At 47.4% G+C, this 22,056-nt stretch overlaps 1 protein-coding gene across 7 annotated transcripts in view; it reads right to left on the bottom strand.

Moving 5' to 3' along the window:
* HSPG2 (heparan sulfate proteoglycan 2) overlaps positions 1–22,056 on the bottom strand; it is a 1,237,996-nt gene that overhangs the window by 537,883 nt on the left and 678,057 nt on the right. For all 7 annotated transcript variants that reach the window (XM_069610942.1, XM_069610946.1, XM_069610944.1 and 4 more), the window contains 3 exons: positions 10,114–10,206; positions 1,678–1,758; positions 234–464 (listed from right to left, as the gene is read on the bottom strand). In XM_069610942.1, the coding sequence (XP_069467043.1) occupies positions 234–464; positions 1,678–1,758; positions 10,114–10,206 (405 nt within the window). The remainder of the gene's footprint in view (positions 1–233; positions 465–1,677; positions 1,759–10,113; positions 10,207–22,056) is intronic.

The raw sequence follows: 22,056 nt of genomic DNA, 5'->3' as shown, positions 1-22,056 counted from the left end.
AAACAGGGGGAATGATTTAGGGTCAAGACAGGAGGTAAAACACATGACGTAACATTTGCTGTCATCAAAGAAGGTATAGCTTTACAGTTACCCTTACACAAATGTATAACCCTCCCCCTTCATCTGTAGTTGTCAAAGTACATCCTGTGCATGAAGGGTAGCATAGAAAATGGATTATGCACACCAAATCCATTGCACTTAGTGTCCATCTAGCAAAGAAATGCAGCACTTACCTGGCAGGAGAGCCCACTGTACCCGGGTGGACACCGGCACTCCTCCACCTCTACTGCCCTGGGCAGGCTGGTATGAGAAGGCACAGCAACCTCCATGCTCACTCCAGTGATGCTGGCGGAGATCATGTCTGAGGAGTAGGTGGCACGGATAAGAATCTCATCCAGATCAGCCAGAACCATCATCAGGTGCTCTCTGGTTGCCTGCTGTCCATCAGGGCGTTTCCAGTATTGCTAGAGAGGGGACAAACCTAGTTAAAGCATCATGGAAAATTTAGTATTTCACCCAACTCCTTGGCAACTCTTTGCATCCAAGACTAAAATCCACTAGGACAATAAAGTGCTGCAAAAAGGTGCTCCAAATACAACATGCTCTGAAAATACCCAGTCTCATCTCCCGAGCCAGTGGTCTGTGCATATTTTAACCTTTTAGGGGCTCACTATGCTGTAGTGTGATTCAGGCTCATCACAGTGGAGAGAGGGATATCCAAGCTACAGAAAAGACCAACCTTTGAGCATTCTACTTGCCAACACAGCTGGATACACTCTAGTATGGGGTCTATGGCAATTGAGTTTCACCAATGGCTTCAGAAATGATACTTTACTTGCACACATGAACTGTATCAGCTAGTCTTGCTTACCCAGCTTGCCCTCCCAACCCCAAATTCATATTTTGTTCTGAAATAACGTTTTCTTCTACACACAAGTATGACTTAAAATAGTGGTAACATAGCTCCCTTTACTTTGGATATTAAATTGATGTGACCATGTAGGCCCACCTCATGCCTTGTCTGCTTGCCCCCTTATCGCCCTGCCATCTGATACCAATCGCTCCCTTCCATTCACAGGCCTACCTGCAGAGAAACAATTTACCCTTCTAATGGTTTGGGCTGGAATGTTTGTGCAATGTCTGAACTGCACATCTACAACCAAAAGATCAGCATTTGTGTCTAACGTGGACGGGTAGGAAGGAACATGGTAGCAGGTGATACAGTGAAGGTAACAGCTACCCTGTCTGAAAGCCTCAGTATCTGGCTGCCCATCCTATATCTTCTTTCCTAGGTACTCGATAACCATAACACCTTCCCCTACTCCCTCTTCTAGGTTATTGAGCAGGCAGGTCGCCATTGCTTTGGACCTGAGCCAATCCAAGCTTATATCCTAGAAGGCGTTACTGCTGCACCAGTGTGTTTTATTCACTACCACAAATGGCTATAAAGTTGCTGCAAATAGCACTCATCCTAATTGGCTCCAGCTAGCAAATGGCGAATTACTTTGGTCCAAAGCAGCTACATGGCCTTTGCTGCAAAACCAATGCTCAAAAAAATTATTTCTTAAATAGTTCAGACTGAAAGAAAAAAAACAACTAGACAAGTCTCTAGTTCAAAGCTTTAGCTACGATGATCAGTGGCAAAACAAGAAATAAAATCATGGTGGGTTTCCTTACCTCCCGGAAAATTATTTCAAAGTTCTTGGGATCCCTTGGCCGTAGCTCTTGTTGGTAGGCCACTAGCATGATATCATTTCCCTAGGACAAACAAATTGAAGAAAGATAAAGATGAAATAGTGTGGTGGGCGACTGATACGATAAGTGTCTGGACAATGACTTCAGTTCATTAGATGAGCTCCTTGCAGCCTATATCATGTCTAAAAAATTGTATTCAACCGCAAATGCAAGAGCAGGGTTCAGAGGGCACTTTAATATTTGATGCTTCCTTCTGCATTATGCTTCTTTTCTCTACTTTACAATTTCTATTCACAACCTTAAATTATGAAACAGAAGGGTGTGATGGCAACAGGAAGTAGACACAGCCAACTGAGGAAAGTTTGGGTTTCAAAGTTATTTAAAATCACAAAGAGGTTGGGCTAAAGCATATCTTGCCCTATGCTAAGGTGGGATTTCCCTACCTTGCTAAAACTAATGATAGTCTGTATCAGGAAGTCCAAAGTAAATATCCATCTGTGTCCAAAACGTATACTTGCCCTCACCTCTTTGTTCAAACTTTGTAGGGATGTCAGCATCAAATAAAAAGCGTTCAAACAAAAGTTCATAGCTTCTTCCAGCTCTTGGTTGGAAAGGGATTCTCCCTTACCCGGGATTTTAAATAGTTCAGTTTTAATAAAAAAGGGTTCCCTTCCCTATGCTTTCAAGTCCCTCACTGGTTTCACAACAATTCCTCAGGATTCTTCCAAGCTTTCAGGCATATTGGCTCTTTCATGAGAGTCACTGGGGCACTGGCTCGATGCAGTAGGGCAGGATCGGGGAACCCTGTTGTGGAAATGAATGAATGAGGTCAGCAGGGCTGTGTTCCAGTGGCGCGATCTTATTTAGAAACGCAGTGGTCGCAAAAATTAATTGGCTGCAGAGGGCAGCGTTGCAGTGGCGCCATATCATGTAGAGAAGCAGTGGTGGCAGTGGCGAGTGCTACTCGGGGGAAGGGAGAGGGGCACCAGTTAGGGCGCACTTAACAGTAGGGCCAGCTTGGCCTCTGTAACAAGATGGGCGGTCACAGCGTACCTTCGATCCCAGCCGCGATCTTGGATTGCAAAATATATAGCCGTATGCAAAATTGCATGACTGGACCATTGGTATCTCAGCGTGAATTGGCTACACGGGTAGAACGATCCCTGGAAATATATTGGGTTGCTTGCATGGTCAATTAAGGGGACATTGTCATATATAGCCCATAGTTATATGGTACCGTTACTTTCAGCTCTTCCTGGAGCTCCGGTTCCAGTTGCTGAGGTTGAAGGTCTGTCTGGTGGTCTCCTGATGAAGGGGAACAATATCCCCACTTGACCAGCTGAATGGCCCAGTCGGAGGTTAACTCTTTCCACCTGTCTCAGTGCACGGAGACCCTCCCTCCAACTGGCGAAGTATGTGGGGAGAACTCAAAGCAGCTACCCCAGATGTCAAAGCTGAAGTCTACTGCACCCTCGGACCCTGCTTGGGCGTGGGAATCACATCTGGCCCTGCTTGGCCTGGGTAGGCTGAGACTTCCCTGCAAAGGGGACATAGTGCCTGTGGACCCTTGCTTCTGGATACAAAGGAAAAGGATTACTTGACCGGCTGCTGAATCAACAGGCCCAACAACTGTGCAGTGAGCAGATTGCTGCAAGGATTCATCAGCCTTCGGCCCTAAAAGGTGCTCGCCGCCAAAGGCCGTGTCAAGCAATTTCAATGGCACAGTTGGGGAAAACCCTGAACAATGGAGGTACACCGCCCTCCGGGGCACTGTTGATGTTCCCATCGAGCGGCTGACAGTCTGCAGCATTAAGACCCGCCTGGAGGGCTTGGCATACCAACTGCTTGCCGTCACTGACCATCTTACACCATAGTACATTAGTGTACTAGGCAAAGGCGCAGGTAGCATTGATGGCCTTTAACTCCATACTCCCCAACGTAAAGTCCTTCTTTTCCAGGGTGGCAGCCTTTTTTGACTCCTTGCCATTGGGAGATTGGACGTAGATGTTGCAGGCCTTGACCTCACTGTGGCTGCCTGGACCACTAAGCCCTCAGGGTTGTAGAAGAAGTCAAAAAGGGAAAATCGCCCATAGCCGGCTTATATTTTTTAGTTAGGTTTCCGTGGACTACCGGCATTGAGTAAGCTTCCTGCTATAAAGTGATAATCAGTCTGAAATGGCTGCATTAAAGTGTGCAGGGCTCTCTCGGACTGAGGACCCTTGTCCAAGATGTCAGTCAGGTTGTAGGATTGTAAGCACAGAGGTCAAGAGTATTTACTGCCCTATTGACAGTCTTTCTGTATTGTGCATTGGGCTGGGTGTAGGACGATGCCGACTGCATGTCGCGATCAGGCTAAGTGTCCAGCCTGCTTGCATCGTGCAGCCCCTCGAACAAGGTCAAAAGATCAGCCTGGTCCGTGAGGAAATCTGGCATGTTCTGAACTTCTACATCCCCCATGGGCTCCATTCTGATCATACACAGGGTGGCGCAGATGGGGGCTGTCGGCACCGGGGTTGGCTTCGAGAATGTAGAGGTTGTAGTGGTTGAGCTCAAGGCCTGAGACCCGACTTAGTCACCTTTGCACCAGAACTTCCAGGCGCAACTGAACCCTGTGCTGCCTGCAACATCAAGGCCAAAGCAGTACCTGCCGCAACCTTCCCAAATAGTTGGAGCATCTGCTGTTTGAACTCCTCCCATTCCTCCTCATCCATGGTACCCTTACTTTAATACGAGTTATTACTTTCATCTAAACAACTGGAGTCATGTGTGTTTGCGCTTTCAATTATTTTCATAGGAGGTCGAGGACGACGAATGGTAGAACTCACTTAGAGAGGTATGTTTTACGCTTTTCTGCAATGACTGCCCCTCTCCTTCTCAGGTAAGGTCCTTCTATGTCGATGCCCGATGATTTGGCCAACGATCAGGCCAGTGATTTGGAAGGGGACCTTCCCAGTGCAAAATTCACAGAGCGCTCCCTGAGCACCTTCGGTTTCATGTGCTGATAGGATTCACACTGCTCAATGTCATGTTGCACTCAGAGAAACCACACACAAATGTTGTATGGGTCCATGAAGGACATTTATTTTCGAGCTGCAGTCATTATAGGGCTTAAAACCAAATGGTTTAGGGACCAACATGACTGCATCAGAACAACTATTTTTTCTCACAAAAAAACTTGATACGTTTTTCCCGAACAGTGGTGAATGTGCAGAAAAAAGGAACTGAGCTATTGGAGGGGGTTGGGGGTCGAAGGTTTCGTAGTGATGATCTCAAATGTATGCTGATGCCATGTCCGTAGTTGAGGAGTGGCACACGCAAGGCATGCAGAGGTCTAAAGAAAGAGCAGAGCCACACTATGCCCCCCATCAATGTTTTCCCAGCAGCTGACGCTGGAAGGGATATCCATCAAAATGATGATTCTGCAGGAGAATGCAATCCATTGAAGCCCAATTTGTGTAGGAAGTGGCAGGTGCTGTTGACATGTTTGATCTTGATCCTGGGAACGTGCCCTGATCAGCCAATAGTCTAGGTAAGGGAAGACTTGAATCTCCCCTCTCCCATGCCTCTCCCCCCTCAGACTCGCTGTCACTACCATCATTAACCTGGTGAAAACCCTTGGAGCAGAGGTGAGCCCGAAAGCTAGAACTCAAAATGTATACAGAGTACTGCCAATCTTGAAAATCAGCTATTTTCTGTGCTTATAGTGTATAGGCACCTGAAAGTAAGTATCCTGAAGATTGAGTAACAATACAATCCTGGAGCTGACCGGCCTGGAGGATCTGCAAGAATGAGTCTTTCCTAAGGAACTTGTTCAAGTACCTCAGGTGTAAAGAAGGTCGCAGTCTCCAGTCCTTTATGGGTACCAAGAAATATGTTGAATACCATCCCTGGTTTCTCTCTGCTAGAGGTACCATTTCTATGGCACCTTTCTCCAGCAGTGGGAATATCTCCTGCTGGAAGCGCAGATCTCTAGACCAAAAAGGATGCACAACTGGAGGGTCTCTTTAGAAAGGGGAGGCAATAGCCCAGAGATGCGATTTGTAGCACCCATGCATCCAAAGTGAAGGTTTATCATTTGTTGGGCTTATCTCCCTTCCACTGGAGATTGATGAGTTTAAAAAGAAATGTTTGGGGGCTATGGGAGAGGACGATGGCAAGGATGCGACAGTTGCTTGGGCAGGTTTACTGCCTCAAACTCTTGCTGGGCGATGACATTTTCTCTACCTCTCTTGTTAAGGGAGGTGAAGTAAACAAAAGGATTTACCTTTCCAATCTTGAAAAGGTGTTTATTGCTGCTGAATCGCTGCACCCAAGGACTTCATTGCAGCTTTGGAAGCTTCTAATTTCCCTAGACTATCCTCAACCTTAGGGCCAATAAAATGTCCCCATCAGAGGGCATATCAAATGATCTGGCCTGTACATTGGGCACAAAACCGGATTTTCTAAGCCCTTCAACCTTCTGACTACTGCGCTGGAGCACATGGACCTTCCCACCCAGTCCGCTGCATCCAACCCATATTAGAGGAACTGACTAGATGCATCCTTAACAATCAGCTATTACATTTAGGAAACAATCTTTCTGCCACAGTCTGTAGAGTGTAAGAATATTTAGCCAAGGCGCAGCAATTATTAATCGCTTTTAGGGCAAAAGCATAATTCTTTTATTATCCCTTGCTGGTTGCATGGATAAACTGAAAGTGGCAGCGTGAACCACAAAGACTTTCTGGTGTGGGGTGTTCTGAGAGCAATTCGGGTTCCACTGATTAAGGTTTGTATTTTTTGATTAGGTCCTTGTGTGCCGCTGATGCTGTTCCTAGCTTCTTCCACACCATAAGGAGGGGACCCCTTAGAGCTGCATGGAAGATTAAAACAGGTTCCTTAGGTGGACCTTTGTCTACATTATCAGTGAGGTTGTTTTCATTAATATCCTTGGAACGACAATCCCACTCTAAACATTCAATCCCTTTGTTCATGACCTTCCTATAGTCAGCATTGGGGTGAGCGTGAACAGGTTGGTCAAATGCTATCCCGGGACAGGCATTGAGTCCACTAGCATCTTTAAGATTGGAGACAATCTCCTCCACCCGAGCCACCTCTTAAAGTAAATTCTCCTGGGATCTTCGATGTCCTGAAGAGCTCTAAGCCGAATGGTATATCCTCATTTTCATAATCTTCATCGATGGATTGAAAAGTTTTAAGCAATTGTTTATGCAATTGTGGCACATACCTACACAGAAACCGCTTTCGAAGAAGGCACTGATTCAAATTCGACAGAGGTGCTCTGGTGGTCAATGATATTGATGCTGCGCTGGTAGCTTTTTGAGGTGTCTTCTTACCCGTGATCTTGGGTGCATAGGCTGAGATCTTTTTGGAGACCCTGTCATTTTTGGACGAGATGGGTACTGTTATTTTACTTTGTTCCTTTGGAGGAACTTAAGGCGCTGCCTTCGAGAATACATTTAACATTTTAATTTCTAAATTCTTCCCTTTTTCTGTTGAGGCAGATTTTGATGGGAAACTAACCTGGTACTTGTCGGGTGAAAAATCAGTCGAGTAAGAGTGGGGACGTCTCTTTCTTTGAAAATGAAAAGGAATGATGCAAGTTGCTCCTGGAGCTCAATCGTTTTTAATTTTTTTAAATCTTTTTCTAGGTCTGTAAGGGGATTTCTTGACCTCAGAACTCCGACCGTCTGAGATTTTCTTTCAGAAGGCATGGTACTGGGCAATTTAGACAAATGACCCAAGGCAAGCTTCAGTCTTCTCTCTTTGATTGCTTTAGTCATCAATTGGCAGGAGCCACATTCAGTGATATCATGTAATCGACATCTTCAATTCAAAGTCCTTGCATCTTTTGCAGTATGGGCTTTAGAGTTGACATTTTAGTTAAAATGTCTAAAGAAATAACGGATGTGTACCTCGAAAGAAATTCAGAGGCAAAGTTGAGCGATCTGAAAATTGTGCTAAGCATGAGGGAAAACTGAAATGGGGAGTGGTGCAAGCCATTTATATGGACACCAATATCACATCCAGACGTCGGTTCTAAGAGTCGAGGGACTTTGATGCCGAAGCTGCACAGATCCCGCTACTGTCACAAAAATGCCCGATATCTAATAAAGCTGGGAATATCCAAGATGAGGAATACATGGGAGGACACAATCCATTAGAAATTGATTTTCCTGTCCCACAGCAAAATAGATCAACTGGAGAAACATCAGATATGGTTTGTACAACCCTGCTGGCAAAGAAGTGGCAGCATAGAGGGGTTTTTAAAGTCTCTTACCTAGGTGCTGGGGAAAGGACAAGCACCCAGCCAATGGGGAACAGAGGGAGGCACACAACCTCCAGCCTTATACTATAAAAGCAGACAGTAGGAGGGGCAGAGTGTGGGTTGTTTGGGTAAGGTCATAAGAGGTGAAGGTGGATCGAGAGAACATTCGGTGGAGAGAAGTACAGGAGAGGTGGTGACAGAGCTTAGTAAAGGGGAGGTCTTTGTGAGTGGTACTAGGGGAGAAGTGGGGAGGGGTGAGAATAGTGGGAGTGAGTGTAGTGGGAGGGTGAGCAGGGTAGCATATCCCCGAGTTTGGGGGCAGAGTTTGTGAAGAATAGTAATAGTTTGTAGAAGGAAGTAGCACAAAGGAGATAGTAGTAGAGTGAAGAGGAGGAGGAGTAGTGAGCTGTAGTATTAGGAGGGCTGGAGGAGTAACATCAAAGAGTGGAGGCGAGGACTAAAAGTGTATCAGGCAATGAAGGAAAGGGAGAAGTGAGGGAATTAGCAGTGAGAGCAGTTGCAGTGTGGGCAGAGTAGTAGTAGCAGTAGTGCGGGTGAAGAGAGTGATAGGAAGGAAGGCAGTAACAGAGAGAGAGAAGGAGGTGTGGAGAAGAAAAGGTGGGTGGAGTTTGTAGGACAGAAGAGAGTAAGGGGATAGAGGGCAGAAAGACTGAGAATTGCATACATACACCACCAAAGTACAATTGAGCAACAACAGCGTAGGGCCAGTTAGGAAGTCCCTGAGGGAACCAATGAGCCCGCTTTTAGGGAGAATACAGTCAGCACAAGGCAGAGACTAGACAGAAGGGGATACTGATCAGTAGCACTAATCAGGGGTTGCAGACACTTGAGCGAGCGAGAGCGAGACCTAGCGCCACTTCCCAAAACCTCTTTTCCTGCTGGTACCGGTTAATCCATCAAATGCCTGCCTGCCGGTCCTGAAATCTATTTTTCAAAAACCAATATCTACCTTAGCTGCAAACTGATAGTGGGGCTCTGACGTGTTCAGGCCATCTGTGACGTTATGTGCTGTGCACATTACTAATGATGTATAAGAATTAAGTTTACAATTGAAACAGGGATAGTAGTTGCCCATAATATACAAGATAGCAATCCCAATCGGCTCCAAGGTGACAAGCCAGCACATTGTTAAAAAGCACACAAATAGATTCAAAAGCATTAAAGAAAAGTCTAACCCAGTGAAAGCTGGTGCCATTTTACTCCAACCAGGTATGCTATATGGCCATTTAGAACCCGTACGTAAAGTACAGACTATCGATTAGAAGGGACGTTGAATCACATAAGTTTCCTTTAAAAAATCTAAATTTTTTAAAAGTCTACTAAAAGGCAAGCTCTAACTTTGAGAATGTTAGTGAGCGGCCTGGAACGGAATTATGATTAATCTAGAATGTAAAATATTTCAATGTAAAATAAATAAGACTTGAGAAGGAACCAAATATTGGATTTCTATACGTGTTGTAAATTACTTGCTTCTGTCATGGAGGTAACCACTGTAAAGTGCTCTACTGCCTCAACTGGCTTGGTCTAGGTCATTCGGAATCCTAGATATGTAAGAAGTTGCAACAGCCTCATGCTTGGAAGTCAGGCTTTACAAGAGTTGAGGTTTCTTAATGTGTATCTGAACAAGTTATCTTGAGTTTTCTTTGAAATCGCATCCCTGCTCAGTATAAACATTTGAAAACTAGGATATATAGAGCAGTCCAGGTCAGAAACCTTTAAAAAAAACAATACCAACTGTAGGCATGCATCATGCAAACCAAAACACTGCTGCCCAACAGTTCCATGTAATGTCCCAGCAGAAATGTCTCGACATTATTACATTGAACATGCAGGGAACAACGTCCCCCTGCCACCACCAACCCCCGATTTGCTTTTTTGTTGTTTTTTGTTACAAGGGGAGCAGGGGACATCCCCACAACTCGTCCCCATACATAATGCCAACATATATAATGTTGCCAATGGCTTTTCCCAGCAACATTATGTATGTGGACATTATGTATGTGTACATTATTACCCGATACCCGCCCAACATAGCATGGCAAACAGAATACCAAGAACAATTACACACCTCATTTTCTCCAGTACCATGGTTTCATCAAAAACATACATCCAAGCCACATTTTTCATACCGTAATTTGCAGATCCGCGTCTGGCAGGGGAGCCCCTCGAATCCCAGCATCGTAAGACAGTGTGTAACGGAGACGTCCACCATAAGAGCCAACCTATGGAAATAAATAGAAATCAAAATTGAAGGTACTGCAATAGCAATAGCAAAGCCTTTCAACGAAAGGCCAGACTTCATCAAAGTCTGGCCATGCTAGGCCTGGCCCGGCCCATTCAAAAGCTACTTTTTGGCAAACCTTGGCTCAGTCCTAAATGGTTCCTTGAAAACACTGAACTCAGTCTATTTCTCAAACTGGGAGTTTCCCCGCTTTTTGACTGACTCTTCCGGGCATGTTTCAATTCACTGTGTATAGTAATTTCAACCAGAGTGTGGCTTCAAAGGGTAGCTAGTTTGGTGTTTCGTTTGCTCACTTCAGATATACTTTACCATTTACAGGAGTTTGTGTACATTTCTACATTGAAGGACATTGTCTTGGAAACTTGGAGCTCACACAACGTAAAGGTTGGTAGAGATGCTGGAGCCGGCAGGGTCACAAGTATTGGTTGAATGCATGCAGTGTGTATCACGGTTAATCAAGCATGCCCAAAGGGAGCGACAAATGCTTTTTTTGATCTGTTTGGAGGAAACTGTGCAGGCAAAGTAGAGAAATAGTGCTCCAAATGCATTCATTTAACTGATCTTGAAGGAATTACCTCAAGGGGCAAGAGTATACTTCACACCACAGCTATGAGACTTATTTTTTTTACAGAAACGACTTGTAGAGTGCCCCAGGTTCCAAAAACGGACTGCACAATACATTTTACTTAATGCTTTTCTGATTTCATTATTTTGTGGAGAATCATGAAAGTATGCCTCATTTTATGGGGAAGTTATTAGGCCATAACTTAGACTGCCCGGTGCAGAATTTCATGCGGCCCAATGTGAACAGAACAAAGTCAGTGGCCAGATCCATTATTTACCTCTATGTAATGGTCTTGGATTAGTCCTTGCTCTCAGAGATTTATTAAGACATTCTCTCAACGTCTCCAGTGGACTTTGGAACATGTATGCCACCAGAGTTAATGGAGTGGCTCTGTTTCGCGTCTAGATGCCAGATGGGATATTGTGGACATTTTACATGTTGTCGCTGCATCTCATACCCCAAGTTCTATCTTTTTCCCACAGCACTCAGCAACTGATGAAGCACAGAGCAGACTAGGTGTGCAGAAAACCATCCACCAAGTGGGGCAGCTTGGGAGGGCGATGAGGAATCTGTGGGAGGAAGGATTGATCCATCAGAAGGAGAAATGACTTACCCTAAAGATCTTTGTATGAATTATTCTCTTGCAGATTCCTCATCCGATGGACATCCTCATCCAGCTCTGCTGCTCGGAAACTTTTGACAGGGGGAGTAGTGGACCTCAACTCGGCCGTCGATTGGTCCTGCTCGGTGCTCGATTGTCGACTCCAGACAGGACGTGGTATATATACCACGTCACTACACCCCGTACCTCAGTTCCCACTTTTTTCCCCCCTGTGCTTAAACGCTAGAGGAAAACGATGGGAAATGAGGCCAAGCAGCCTGTAAAAAATGCGTAGAATAGGAAAACATCCCCAAGGGATGAGAAACAACTTGGAATAAGGCTCCCAAAAACTAGAGAGAAATGAAAACTTTTTTTTTTTAGGAAGTGACTAGCCAGATAGAAGCAGTCACCTCAGGACCCTCACCAGGTGTCCCTTCACTTAGACAGCAGTGCCAAGCCGTAGATGTTTTTTTGAGCTGGGATGGATGGTAGGGATAGATGAGTAATCTGCAGGAGAAGAATCCATAGAAAGAACATCAGCTTAAGTAATTTCTCCTTCAAAGAATTGCCCTTCTCCCGCAGATTGCTCATCTGATAGACCCCCCTAGCAGTTAGGACCACAGAGGCGGGCAGAAAGTGTTACAGTAGCAGATTTTGCAGAACTGCCCTACCAAAACGTGCAACAGCTACGTGGGCAACATCCAGACAGTATTGCCTGGTGAGCGTTCGCACAATAAATATCTCCATGGGGGAACCCCCCCCTGCAAGGCTGTAGAACAGAGGTCTTCAAACTGCCCAGCATGAAATGTGTAAATATATATATATATATATATATTTTAGATTGGAGGAATTGGGAAGGGGCAGCTCACATGGTCAGACTGGACCATAAAAAGGTCTTCGGCACCAATGATATTCAGTCCTTTAGTCACAGACTGTTTGAATAGTACCCAATAGTACCCAAGGGGTTGTTTTTTGTTCAAATGTAAACAAATTGTGATCTTTGACAGTTAATTTCCCCAGCCGCACATGATCACTGAGCCATGCAACGCTGGCGTGTTTTGCTTCGCCAGCCTTGCATAGCTCATTAGAAATGCTGGCTGGGGCACTGCATGTATGTATGTGCGAGGGGGTGCTCCTGCGCCTCCTCGCACATACGGGCAGAGCAACCTGGAGCGGGGCATTTTAGCAACCACGCGCAGGCCCCTTCGGAAGGTACATTTATGGCGATTTATTTTTTATTTAAATGTGTATGGATGTGCATATGCTTGCGTTATGGGATTGTGGTGGGAGCAGGATGGGCGGCAGCACTGGGATAGTGGCGGGAGTAGGGTGGGGAGAGCCCAGGGTCTGTACTGGGAGTAGGGTGCGGTGACGGCACGCAAAAGTTCATAGCGATTTCTACATACTGCCCATCTGCCACTTTTGGGGGGGCCCGGCCTGCCCAAGCTTTGCTCAGGGGGGCCCAGGCCAAAAAAAGTTTGACGACTACTGCTGTAGAAGACAAGACCCCTCTTGTCGAGTGTACCCTAACGCCGGAAGATAACTCTCTACCTGCAGATTCGTAACATTCAGTGATGCAAAGAATAATCCATCGAGATACAGTCTGCTTCCTTACTGCTAGACCCTTGCGGGACAAACATCCTCGCGACGTAGCAGCTTTTTAGGGTCTAAACGATGGAACTGCTCCTCCTCGTTAGAGGGGTGTGGTGGGGGATAGAAGACCGGCAGGTCAATGGATAGAGAAAAGTGGAAGTCTGATACGACTTTTGGAAGAAAGCCAGGCCTTACTTTGAAACCTTTTGCCCGAAAGACCATAGGAACAGGGGCTTGCAACACAGGGCCTAAAGCTAGTTAACTCTCCTGGCTGATGTCATCATAACCAAAAACACTGTCTTCAATGATAGCAGCTGCAAAGAACAGGAATGCATGGGCTCAAAGTGAGATGTAAATCCCAATCCGGGACAATGAAAGGAGTTGGTGGAAACTTATTCACAAGGCCCTTCAGGAATGGGGCTATAACCGGATGGTAAAGAAAGGACCATGATCCGGGGACCTTTTGAAAATGGACATGGTTGCCAAATAGCCTTTGGCTGTGGTTACCTGAAGGCCTGCTGAGGCCAGTGACAGAAGGAACTCCATCACTGTAGTGGTGGATGGGATCAATCTCAAGTTCCCTGCACCATGCCTCAAACCTTCAAGCAACTCCTCAAGTACTTCCTCAGAGAGGTCCCAGTCATCATACCTCATCCTCTCAAGCCACGCAGGTAGGTTGAGGGATTCTGGGTTCGGATGAAGTACCCAACCTTCCGACTGGGTCAGGAGATCTGGTTGCTGAGGCAACCGGTAAGGAGGCCATATGGTCAGATTCAAGAGGTTGGAGTACCAAGTTCTCCTTCGCCTAGTCTGGGGTGATCAAGATCATAGTCGCACGGAATCTCTTCAACCTCCTTAGAACCCACAGGATGAGGGGAATTGGATTGGAGAGACATCTAATGGAGTGGGAAGGTCCAATCCACCAGAAACCCGTCCCCTACTGCGCCGTTTGCTGGGAATTCCCTCAAGCAAAACTGTCTGAACTTCCTTTTGGACTCTGTGGAAAACAAATTAACTGCTTGGGTACCCTAGAGAGAGAAGACCTCCTCTAGGACTTCCTGGTACACTTCCCACTCGTGTGAGACCATGCTTTGCCCACTCACAGCATCCGCCAAGGTGTTCTCTGTCCCCTCCAGATGAACTGCCGAGACAGATTTGGTTCTCTAGCAACCAGAACATAGCTGCATCACCTCTCTGCAGATGGGGAGGGAGCACATGGCCACTGTGTTGTCCGTCAGAAGCAGGACATGCTTTTCCGAGAGACTGGGGGGAAAGCCCTCATGGCTAACCTGATGGCTCGCAACTCCAGACTGTCGATATACAATCTGGCTTCCAACGCTGACCAAAAGCCACTCACCTGCAAGTCCTCGTAGTGGACGCCCCAATCCTCAGAGATGCCACTTGACCACTCGGGGTTGAGGCCATAGAGGCCAGAAGGGTTCCCCCGCCATGAGATTGCTGCCATTGACTCCTTAAACTTTTCCAAGGAGTCAGCCTTCTGGCCAAAAAGGAACTCTCCCTCGAAAGGCATGTCCAGTAACCTATTTTAGACGTTCAGGGAGAACCCAGAAGACCTGAAATATGCTTGTCTCCTCAAGCCTATCGCCGGCCCCATTGAATGGCCAACGCAGTCGGACGCGTGCAGACCCGTTTTCAACAACTCCTTAGCCACCCTCCTTCCCATCTTCCACCAGCCGTGATAATCCATCCTGCATTTCTCCTTCGGGAACGTAATGAGCTGCCTGCTCCACAGCTTTCCACAAGCCGAATGCCCATTTCGTGAAACCAGTCTACATTGGTGGCTTTCAAGTTTATGCTGCCCGAAAACCTTCTTGGCCATAGCATTTAGCCTTTTACCTTCTGTTTCCAGGGGAAGATTAGAAGTGGAGGCCGCAGGCTTGGTGGATATACTGGCCGCCTGCATCACAAGCCCTTCTGGAGAAGGGTGAGAATCCAGAAATTATGGGTGGCCTCTCGCCGGCCTGTACTTTCACATAAAGGTAGAGCTGACTGGTGGAATGGAGCAGGGATGCCACCACAAGGAGGCTGAGGGGTCTTCAATTTCTGAATTGAGTGGCATATTACGTTCTGTCACAGGCCCCTCATCCAATATGTCCATCAGCTCATAGCCCTGCATCAGCACCAACGCAGATTTCAGGCCTAGGGTGTCTACCACCCTTTACACTATGGCCCTGAACTTAGCATGGTGTGAGTGTAGGGCTGACCCCGCTTAAATTCTACATCTGAAAGATGTGTCCAGACTGCTGGCTTCATGGAGCCCCTGGGCCAGTGCCAAAAGGTCTGCTTGCTCATCGAAAAATAATCGACGCCTTCTAACCCTGTATATATGAGATCGATGTCCCCTTGGTCATCTCCCTGGTCGGTGCCGAAAATAGATACCATGGATTAAAAGAATCTGGTCCTGGATAGAGGGGCAAAGGATCTGTCACTGATAGTCGGCGCCGATGATTTCCCTTTCAGCGCCAATGGTATGACCGTCGGCGTCGTCTGGGGCTTGGGCACCACTGCGACATCAGCATCTCGATGATGGTGTCGACAAATGGGCATGCATGGGGTCAGGAGGGCCGAGTACCACTTTCGTTGCCGAGGCTTGCTGTTCAGGGGGCGCACCTGCAGCTGCCTGCGTCTTAATCATAGCCAGCACTTGGCTTTTAAAATCTTCACACTCTTATCGAGTGGTCAGCCTAGTGTTTCCTTAAGGGCAGGCAATAGCACCACCGCACAAGCTCTAGGCCCCAGGTGTCAGAGGTAATCTCCTGCCATTGCCATTGGAGCCAGTGCTCTGACAGCCGTCCACCAACCGGTAAGTTTTGGGAGGCGAAAATGAAAGCGGCTTAGAGGGCGAAGCCGCCGCAGTTTGCTGGCCTCTGGAAGCCCCTTTGCCCCTTCCAGAGCATGAGAAATGCTTCCGGCCCTTCCTGCCCTGCGGGAGCTGCGCCTTCCTGCCGTAGGTGTAGGGAAGGCATGGTGTCAAAGTAAAACAGGCAATTGATCACAGTTCAAGGTTGTTTATTAAACAGTAAAGTGGGTGAGAAACACCTAATCCAAACCTAAATCTAAGATGGGAGAAAGCTACGCCCATCAATTCATAATCATAAAGTCCTAGTGGAGTCTAGTCAAATATAAAGAGCCTATAGTAAAGAAACCTATTGCCAATCCTTACCGTTATGCTACAAAATAGTGTGGGATAATGTTCACTAGACAACAAAGAAGTATTCCCAAAATGATAAGTCAGGATGTTATAACTGGGGTCTCCCTTCCCCATGTTTTTAGCACAGGACAAGGCGGGACTCTTGAGCACAGCACACTCCTGGGCTTTTTCAGCACAACGTTACAGTTCCATTTCCTCAATATCAGGACCTTCTGTGTCCGAGTCTTTCATGCAAAGTCTCTTGTTTCAGAGGGCCTGATATATCAAAGCCAACAAAACGAACAGTTCCTTCTGGTAACCTTCACGTCGGGTGAGTACTCTTGACCCTAGGATCCCCCTCAGCCGAGCTCCAATCATTCTTTCAGCACCAGTCTCCCGTAAGCACCTGCCAACCACTATCTCTGGTGCCTGGTTCACTCACCAAGCTCCCTCTGCCGGGGCTCGGACTCCTCTCACAAAGTTCATAAAGGAGACTTCCCTCCGCCGGGCTCGAGTCTCCTAGCACAAAAAGGGTTTTGGGACTTTTAGTCTCAGAATGCACTGTCAGGATTTTGCTCCCACTTCTCAGCTCCCCAAAATGGCATTTGGAGTTGCAAGAGCTAAAAAGGGATAATGTTCTGAGGGTCTCTTCTGCTAATCCTCAGAGACCTGGGTTCGCCTGACTGGCCCATGGGAGGAGTCTTGCTGTGGGTACTACCAGTCAACCCCAGCGGCCCCTGACTTGCCCTCTAGGAGGTAGCGTTCCCTCTGCAAAGTGCAGTCTCCTCTGGACTGAAAGGGCCAATGTCAGGGCGATTATCTCCTCTTCCAGCATCCCCAACTCGCTTAAAGTGTGCTCTCCTGCCCTGCCATTTATACTTCCTGAGAGTAGTGATTGGATCTAGGTGCGAGTGGTTGGAAGGGAATGCCTGACTCTGCCTGTCCATGTTATCGGGACAACATGGCGGTCATCCATAGGAGTTAATGGCCCAGGGATTCCTATGGGTTATCCTTATCCTCCCAATCTTTCCCCTCCTCGTCACAGTGGTTTTAGGGAAAAACAGTGTGCATGGATTGTAGTTTTTCCGAAGAATACTGGTAAACCCATCTGGGTTTTTCGTGAGGGTGAAGGGGGTACCTGTAGTGTTGGGTACAAATGGGTTGTTGTAGGGCACGGGTGACATATGTACTTTCCTTCTCCCGGTTCTTCTATGCTTTGCTTCCGGTTTGTTATCTGTTGGGGGGAGTGGGAGAGGGTAACGGTATGGTTCTGAGATGGTGCACGGAAACAGAGGGAATGTCGGGTAGGGAGGTGTTAATCCATGGTCACTCGCAGTTTGTTGTGTGTGAGAAAGTGTCTGAAAACGTGGGGGGTGGGCTTGGGGTGGTGAGATTCTAGGTACCCTACTGGGAAGGATTGGGAAAAGAGGTCATAAGGTAGGGTGTACCGCATGTTGCCTGGGGTATTCCCAGAGCATAATCCCGGATTCCCCTACCGAGATTATACTCCCTCGCTCATCCACCCCCAGGGTTGGGATCTGAGAGCACCAGCCCTTCCCTGGGCACCTAAATAAGGGATTCTTGGGAGAATACCCTCCGGTTTCTCACATAAGGTACAAATCACCTGTAACCCCTGTCCCTAGAGGCAAAGCTGAAGCCAGGCTTGGCTGCACAGCTAGGCCCAACGATTCTGCAACAATCTTGGACTCCTTAAAATTTTCTAGAGAGCCATCGCCCTTCTAGCTGAAAAAGAATTCATCCTCAAAGGGCATGTCCAATAAACTGTTTTGGACATTTGGTGAAAAACCTGAAGGCCTCAAGTAAGCCTGCCTCATCAATGCTATAGCCGATGTCATTGAACGGCCCACGCATTTGGCCATGTCCAGGCCCGTTTGCAGACACTGCCTGGCCACCTCTTTCCCATCTTCTACCAACTGTACGAAGCAGTCTTGCATCTCCCCCCTCAGGGATGTATTAAGCCGCCTGCTCTATAGCCTTCCAGAGGCCATAAGAATACTTAGCAACACCACTGATCATGTTAGTAGCCTTCAGGCTGCCATAAGTAAATACATTCTTAGTCATATCATCAATTCTCTTATCTTCTCTCTCCGGGGGCAAATTCGAGGTAGAAGATGCTGGTCTGGTGGAAACGGTGATTGCCTGCATGACAAGACCTTCTAGGAAAGTTTGAGAAGACACAAATGGTGGGTCTCCTCTTTCCGGCCTGTACTTCCCAGTCATAGTGGAGCCGACCGGAGGAATGGAGCACAGATGCTGCCACAAAGTCTACTGGATCTGTGACAGCAGGATTCAGAGCCACAGTCCTTTCAGTAACCGGACCCTCATCTAGGATGTCAGTTCATAAACTTGGACTAGCACAGCCACAGCCCTGAAGTGTCGACCACCCTACCAACCAGTGCCCAACCTTTGGTGTGGGTGTGATTAAAAGATTAGGCTTGCTGTAGTTCCACATTAGGGCATGTGTTGCCCACTGGCCTCGTGGAGCCCTTGTGCCAATGCCAAAAGATCCACTGGGACGTCAAAAAAGTCAACACCCTCACCCCGGCATACACCGGATCGATGTCCCCTTGAACATCTCCGACATCAGCGCTGAAGATAGAAGCCACAGAACCGAAGAATTTGGTTTGGGAGAGTGGGATAAAAGATCAGTCAACGATTGTCAGTGCCAAGAGCTTTTGTGCCGATAAGGGGACAGTGTGTCAAATAGGGCTTTGGCACCGAGGGGGCATCGGGGACGCCCAAACCTTGCAGCTCACAGGAGGGTCCCGTAATTAAGGCTTTCAGTGCCTTTTTCGGTGTCGAACCCAATGGCTTCCTTGACATCAGCACCAAGGCTTGTCTGGCGTCAGGTGTACCAAGCGCCGCTGCTGCCTCCGGGGTCTGCTGCTTGGGGAGGGGTGCATCGCAGCTGCTTGTTTTTGGAACATTTCCAGGATTTGAACATCTCGATATGTGGTCGGTTCAGCCGATGGCTTACCTCCTTCCAACTAAGAGTCAGAATCTCTTTGGTGCCGGTGGTGCCTTTTTTCTTGTGTGACGAGGAAGAGTGGTTCGAGTGGGACTACTTATGCAGATCCTTCTCCTTTCCTTTTTCGGTGGTAGGCCACTCTACGCCTCAGAGGGCAAAACTGCTGACCGTGCAAGTGACTTCGAAGGCGGTTGGCCCAACGCGAGATTTGCTGCCCGATCGCGGGTTCATCTTAGCACACAACTCACACCCCTCAGTATCATGACTAGTGCAGCAGCACCACATGCATATTTCATGTGTGTCCGTCACCGACATGTGGCAGTCGGTGTAACGTTTAAAACCCGAGGCACAGAATTCTTGCAGTCGAATGAAAAAAGCAAATCTGACAAAAATGTGTCCAAAAGAGTCGGAGACTGGATTCAATGTATTCCTCAGAGCAGGAACTAAGGTGTGGGGGTGTTGTGATGTGGTATATATACACAAAGCATCCAAAAATCACATCCAGAGCACACGATCGAGCACCCAGCAAGACGGATCAACGGCCGAGTCAAGTTCCACCACATCACCTTTCGAAGAATTACAGAGCAGCAGACCTGGATGAGGATCTCTATCAGATGAGTAATCTGCGGGAGAAAGGCAATCCATTGGGGGAGAAATCTCTCATTGGTAATGTTCTTTCTATTGATCCTTCTCCCGCAGATTCCTTATTTTGATAGATCATCTCCTCCATATCAGCTGCTCGTAAAATAAATTTACATGGGTGGCATAGTGCAGCTTGATGTAGTCCATCTACTTTGTGTCATCCCTCGACTCCAGATGGAACATCATTTTTTGTACTTAAGTGATGCAGTACACCCCTTAACTCAGATCCCCACCTTCCATCCCTATTCCCTCCGAACTCAGCATTCAAGAGAAAAATCCTGTGCACTGTATAGAAGAGAACTACAAACATCTCTTCCCATCATGATTGTTTTTATTTTATTTTTTTATACAAACAGCATTTAACACAAACTCTTCCCCTCTTGCATGTGCTCCACAAATAAAAATAAAAAAGCAGACACCAATAAATCCATTGACACCTATAGAGGGAGGGCGATGAGGAATCTAACAGAAGAATCCCTCGAAAGAGCAAGACAATTCATTTTTCCTTCTTTGGAATGCATTCTCCCACAGAAAAAAAAGACAGGGCGGCCAGATAGCCCTTAATCGTGCCCACCTGATGGCCAGATTTGTCCAAGGCCAGTAAAAACTGCATCACACTGTATGGTGGGCACTACAAGGTGGCTGCCCCTTTCTCGTTACACCACATCTCAAACTTTGTCCATCTTCATGCACACAGGACAATCGTGGAAGGTCTTTGCACAGCCAGCAATACCTCCAGAAACTTGCAATTTTGGTCCCAGTCCTCATGCCTTAACCTCTCAAGAGCCACGCATGTAGATTGAGAGGCCCAGGGTTCGGGTGAGGCATTTTACCCTGAAACACTTGTATATGAGCGCAATATAAATAAAATATCAATTCAATTCATACCCTCCAAATGGGACAATAGGTCCAGCCTCCAAGGAAGCTGGAGAGGTGGGCAAACAACCAACTCCAGAAGGTCTAGGCACTACATCCTCTTGGTCCAATCTTGGAGAGTTAAAAGAAGGTGGGCCTGGAACCTCTGCAACCTCCTGTGAACCCACAGGATGAACAGTATCGACAGACATGCACGAGGTACGCGCCCCACCCCCCCAATTGCCTCCTTCAGGGGAAATTCCCTCAAGCAGAACTGCTTACATTTTGTATTGCCTCTTGTCACAAACAGGCCCACCATCGAGGTTTCCCACCGGATTAACATCTAAGTGATGACCTCTGGGAAAATCTCCCACTCGTGAGAGACCATGCTCTATCTGCTCAGAGTATCGGCCAACCCGTTCTCCACCCCTGACCAATATGCTGCAACCACGATCATAGCCCGATGGCTTCCCTGCATAGGGGCAGCACCCGCACACCCCCTTACTTGTTGAGGTAATGACTGGTCACTGAGTGGTCCATCAGTACTAGCAGCAGTACAAAAGAAGTCAATGCTAGTTTGACTGCATGCAGCTGAATCAGACAACGGCTCTCCCTTTGGGACCAATGACCCTGCAATGCCCCAGCGCCCCTCAAGGAAGCATCAGTGACCACTTGAGCCCAAAATTGCACCCCCACCAACATGTTGATCGTTTTGCTCTACCAAGAGAGGTAATTGGCAACTGGCACGATACATGGAGGAAATCTGTCATCTCGCCTGTATATAGCGAGCACTGACTCCCGAAAAACCACTGCAAGGATCTCATCTGTGCCCTAGCTTATGGCACCAGATAGATGCAGGAGGCCTAAGAGGCAGAGGAAGTGGAAGGTGACTGCTGGAGTTTTGGAATAGGTGGACCATCTGTGCAATGCTGGAGACTCCCGCCCGAGTTTTCAGGACCGCCCCAATGAACTGCAGCCTCTGTGTTGGGTAATGTGAGACTTCTGCAAGTTAAGGTAGAAGCCCAGGCTATACAGCAATGGGCAAGTATCCTTGAGGTGCCTCGAAATCTGCTCTGGGGACCGACCTTGGATGAACAAGTCATCTAAATATGGGAATACAAAGGTTTTTCACACGGCACACCTCGGGAAATCCAGAGAGTATTCTCACTCCTACGTCCCCTGGATCCTCTACGCAGGTGGCCAGGGTGAGCGCATAGCTCGTGGATCCCAACCCTGGGGGTGGAGAAGCGAGGGAGGATCACCTGGGTGGAGGGTCCTTGGGACCTGCGAGTGGGATAGCATTAGGAGAGACATGGTATCCCCTTATGTTGAGAACCAACCAGACCCTTCCCCCAACCTTTATGGGTTACCGTAAAGCTGTTCCTCATTTCCCCACATATAACACGTGGCAGTACTAAGACAAGGAAGAGGCGA

This window comes from Ambystoma mexicanum, chromosome 8 (assembly GCF_040938575.1).
Source record: "Ambystoma mexicanum isolate Mex_15411 chromosome 8, UKY_AmexF1_1, whole genome shotgun sequence".
Lineage (NCBI taxonomy): Eukaryota > Metazoa > Chordata > Amphibia > Caudata > Ambystomatidae > Ambystoma > Ambystoma mexicanum.
This window is presented reverse-complemented; position numbering and strand designations above follow the sequence as displayed.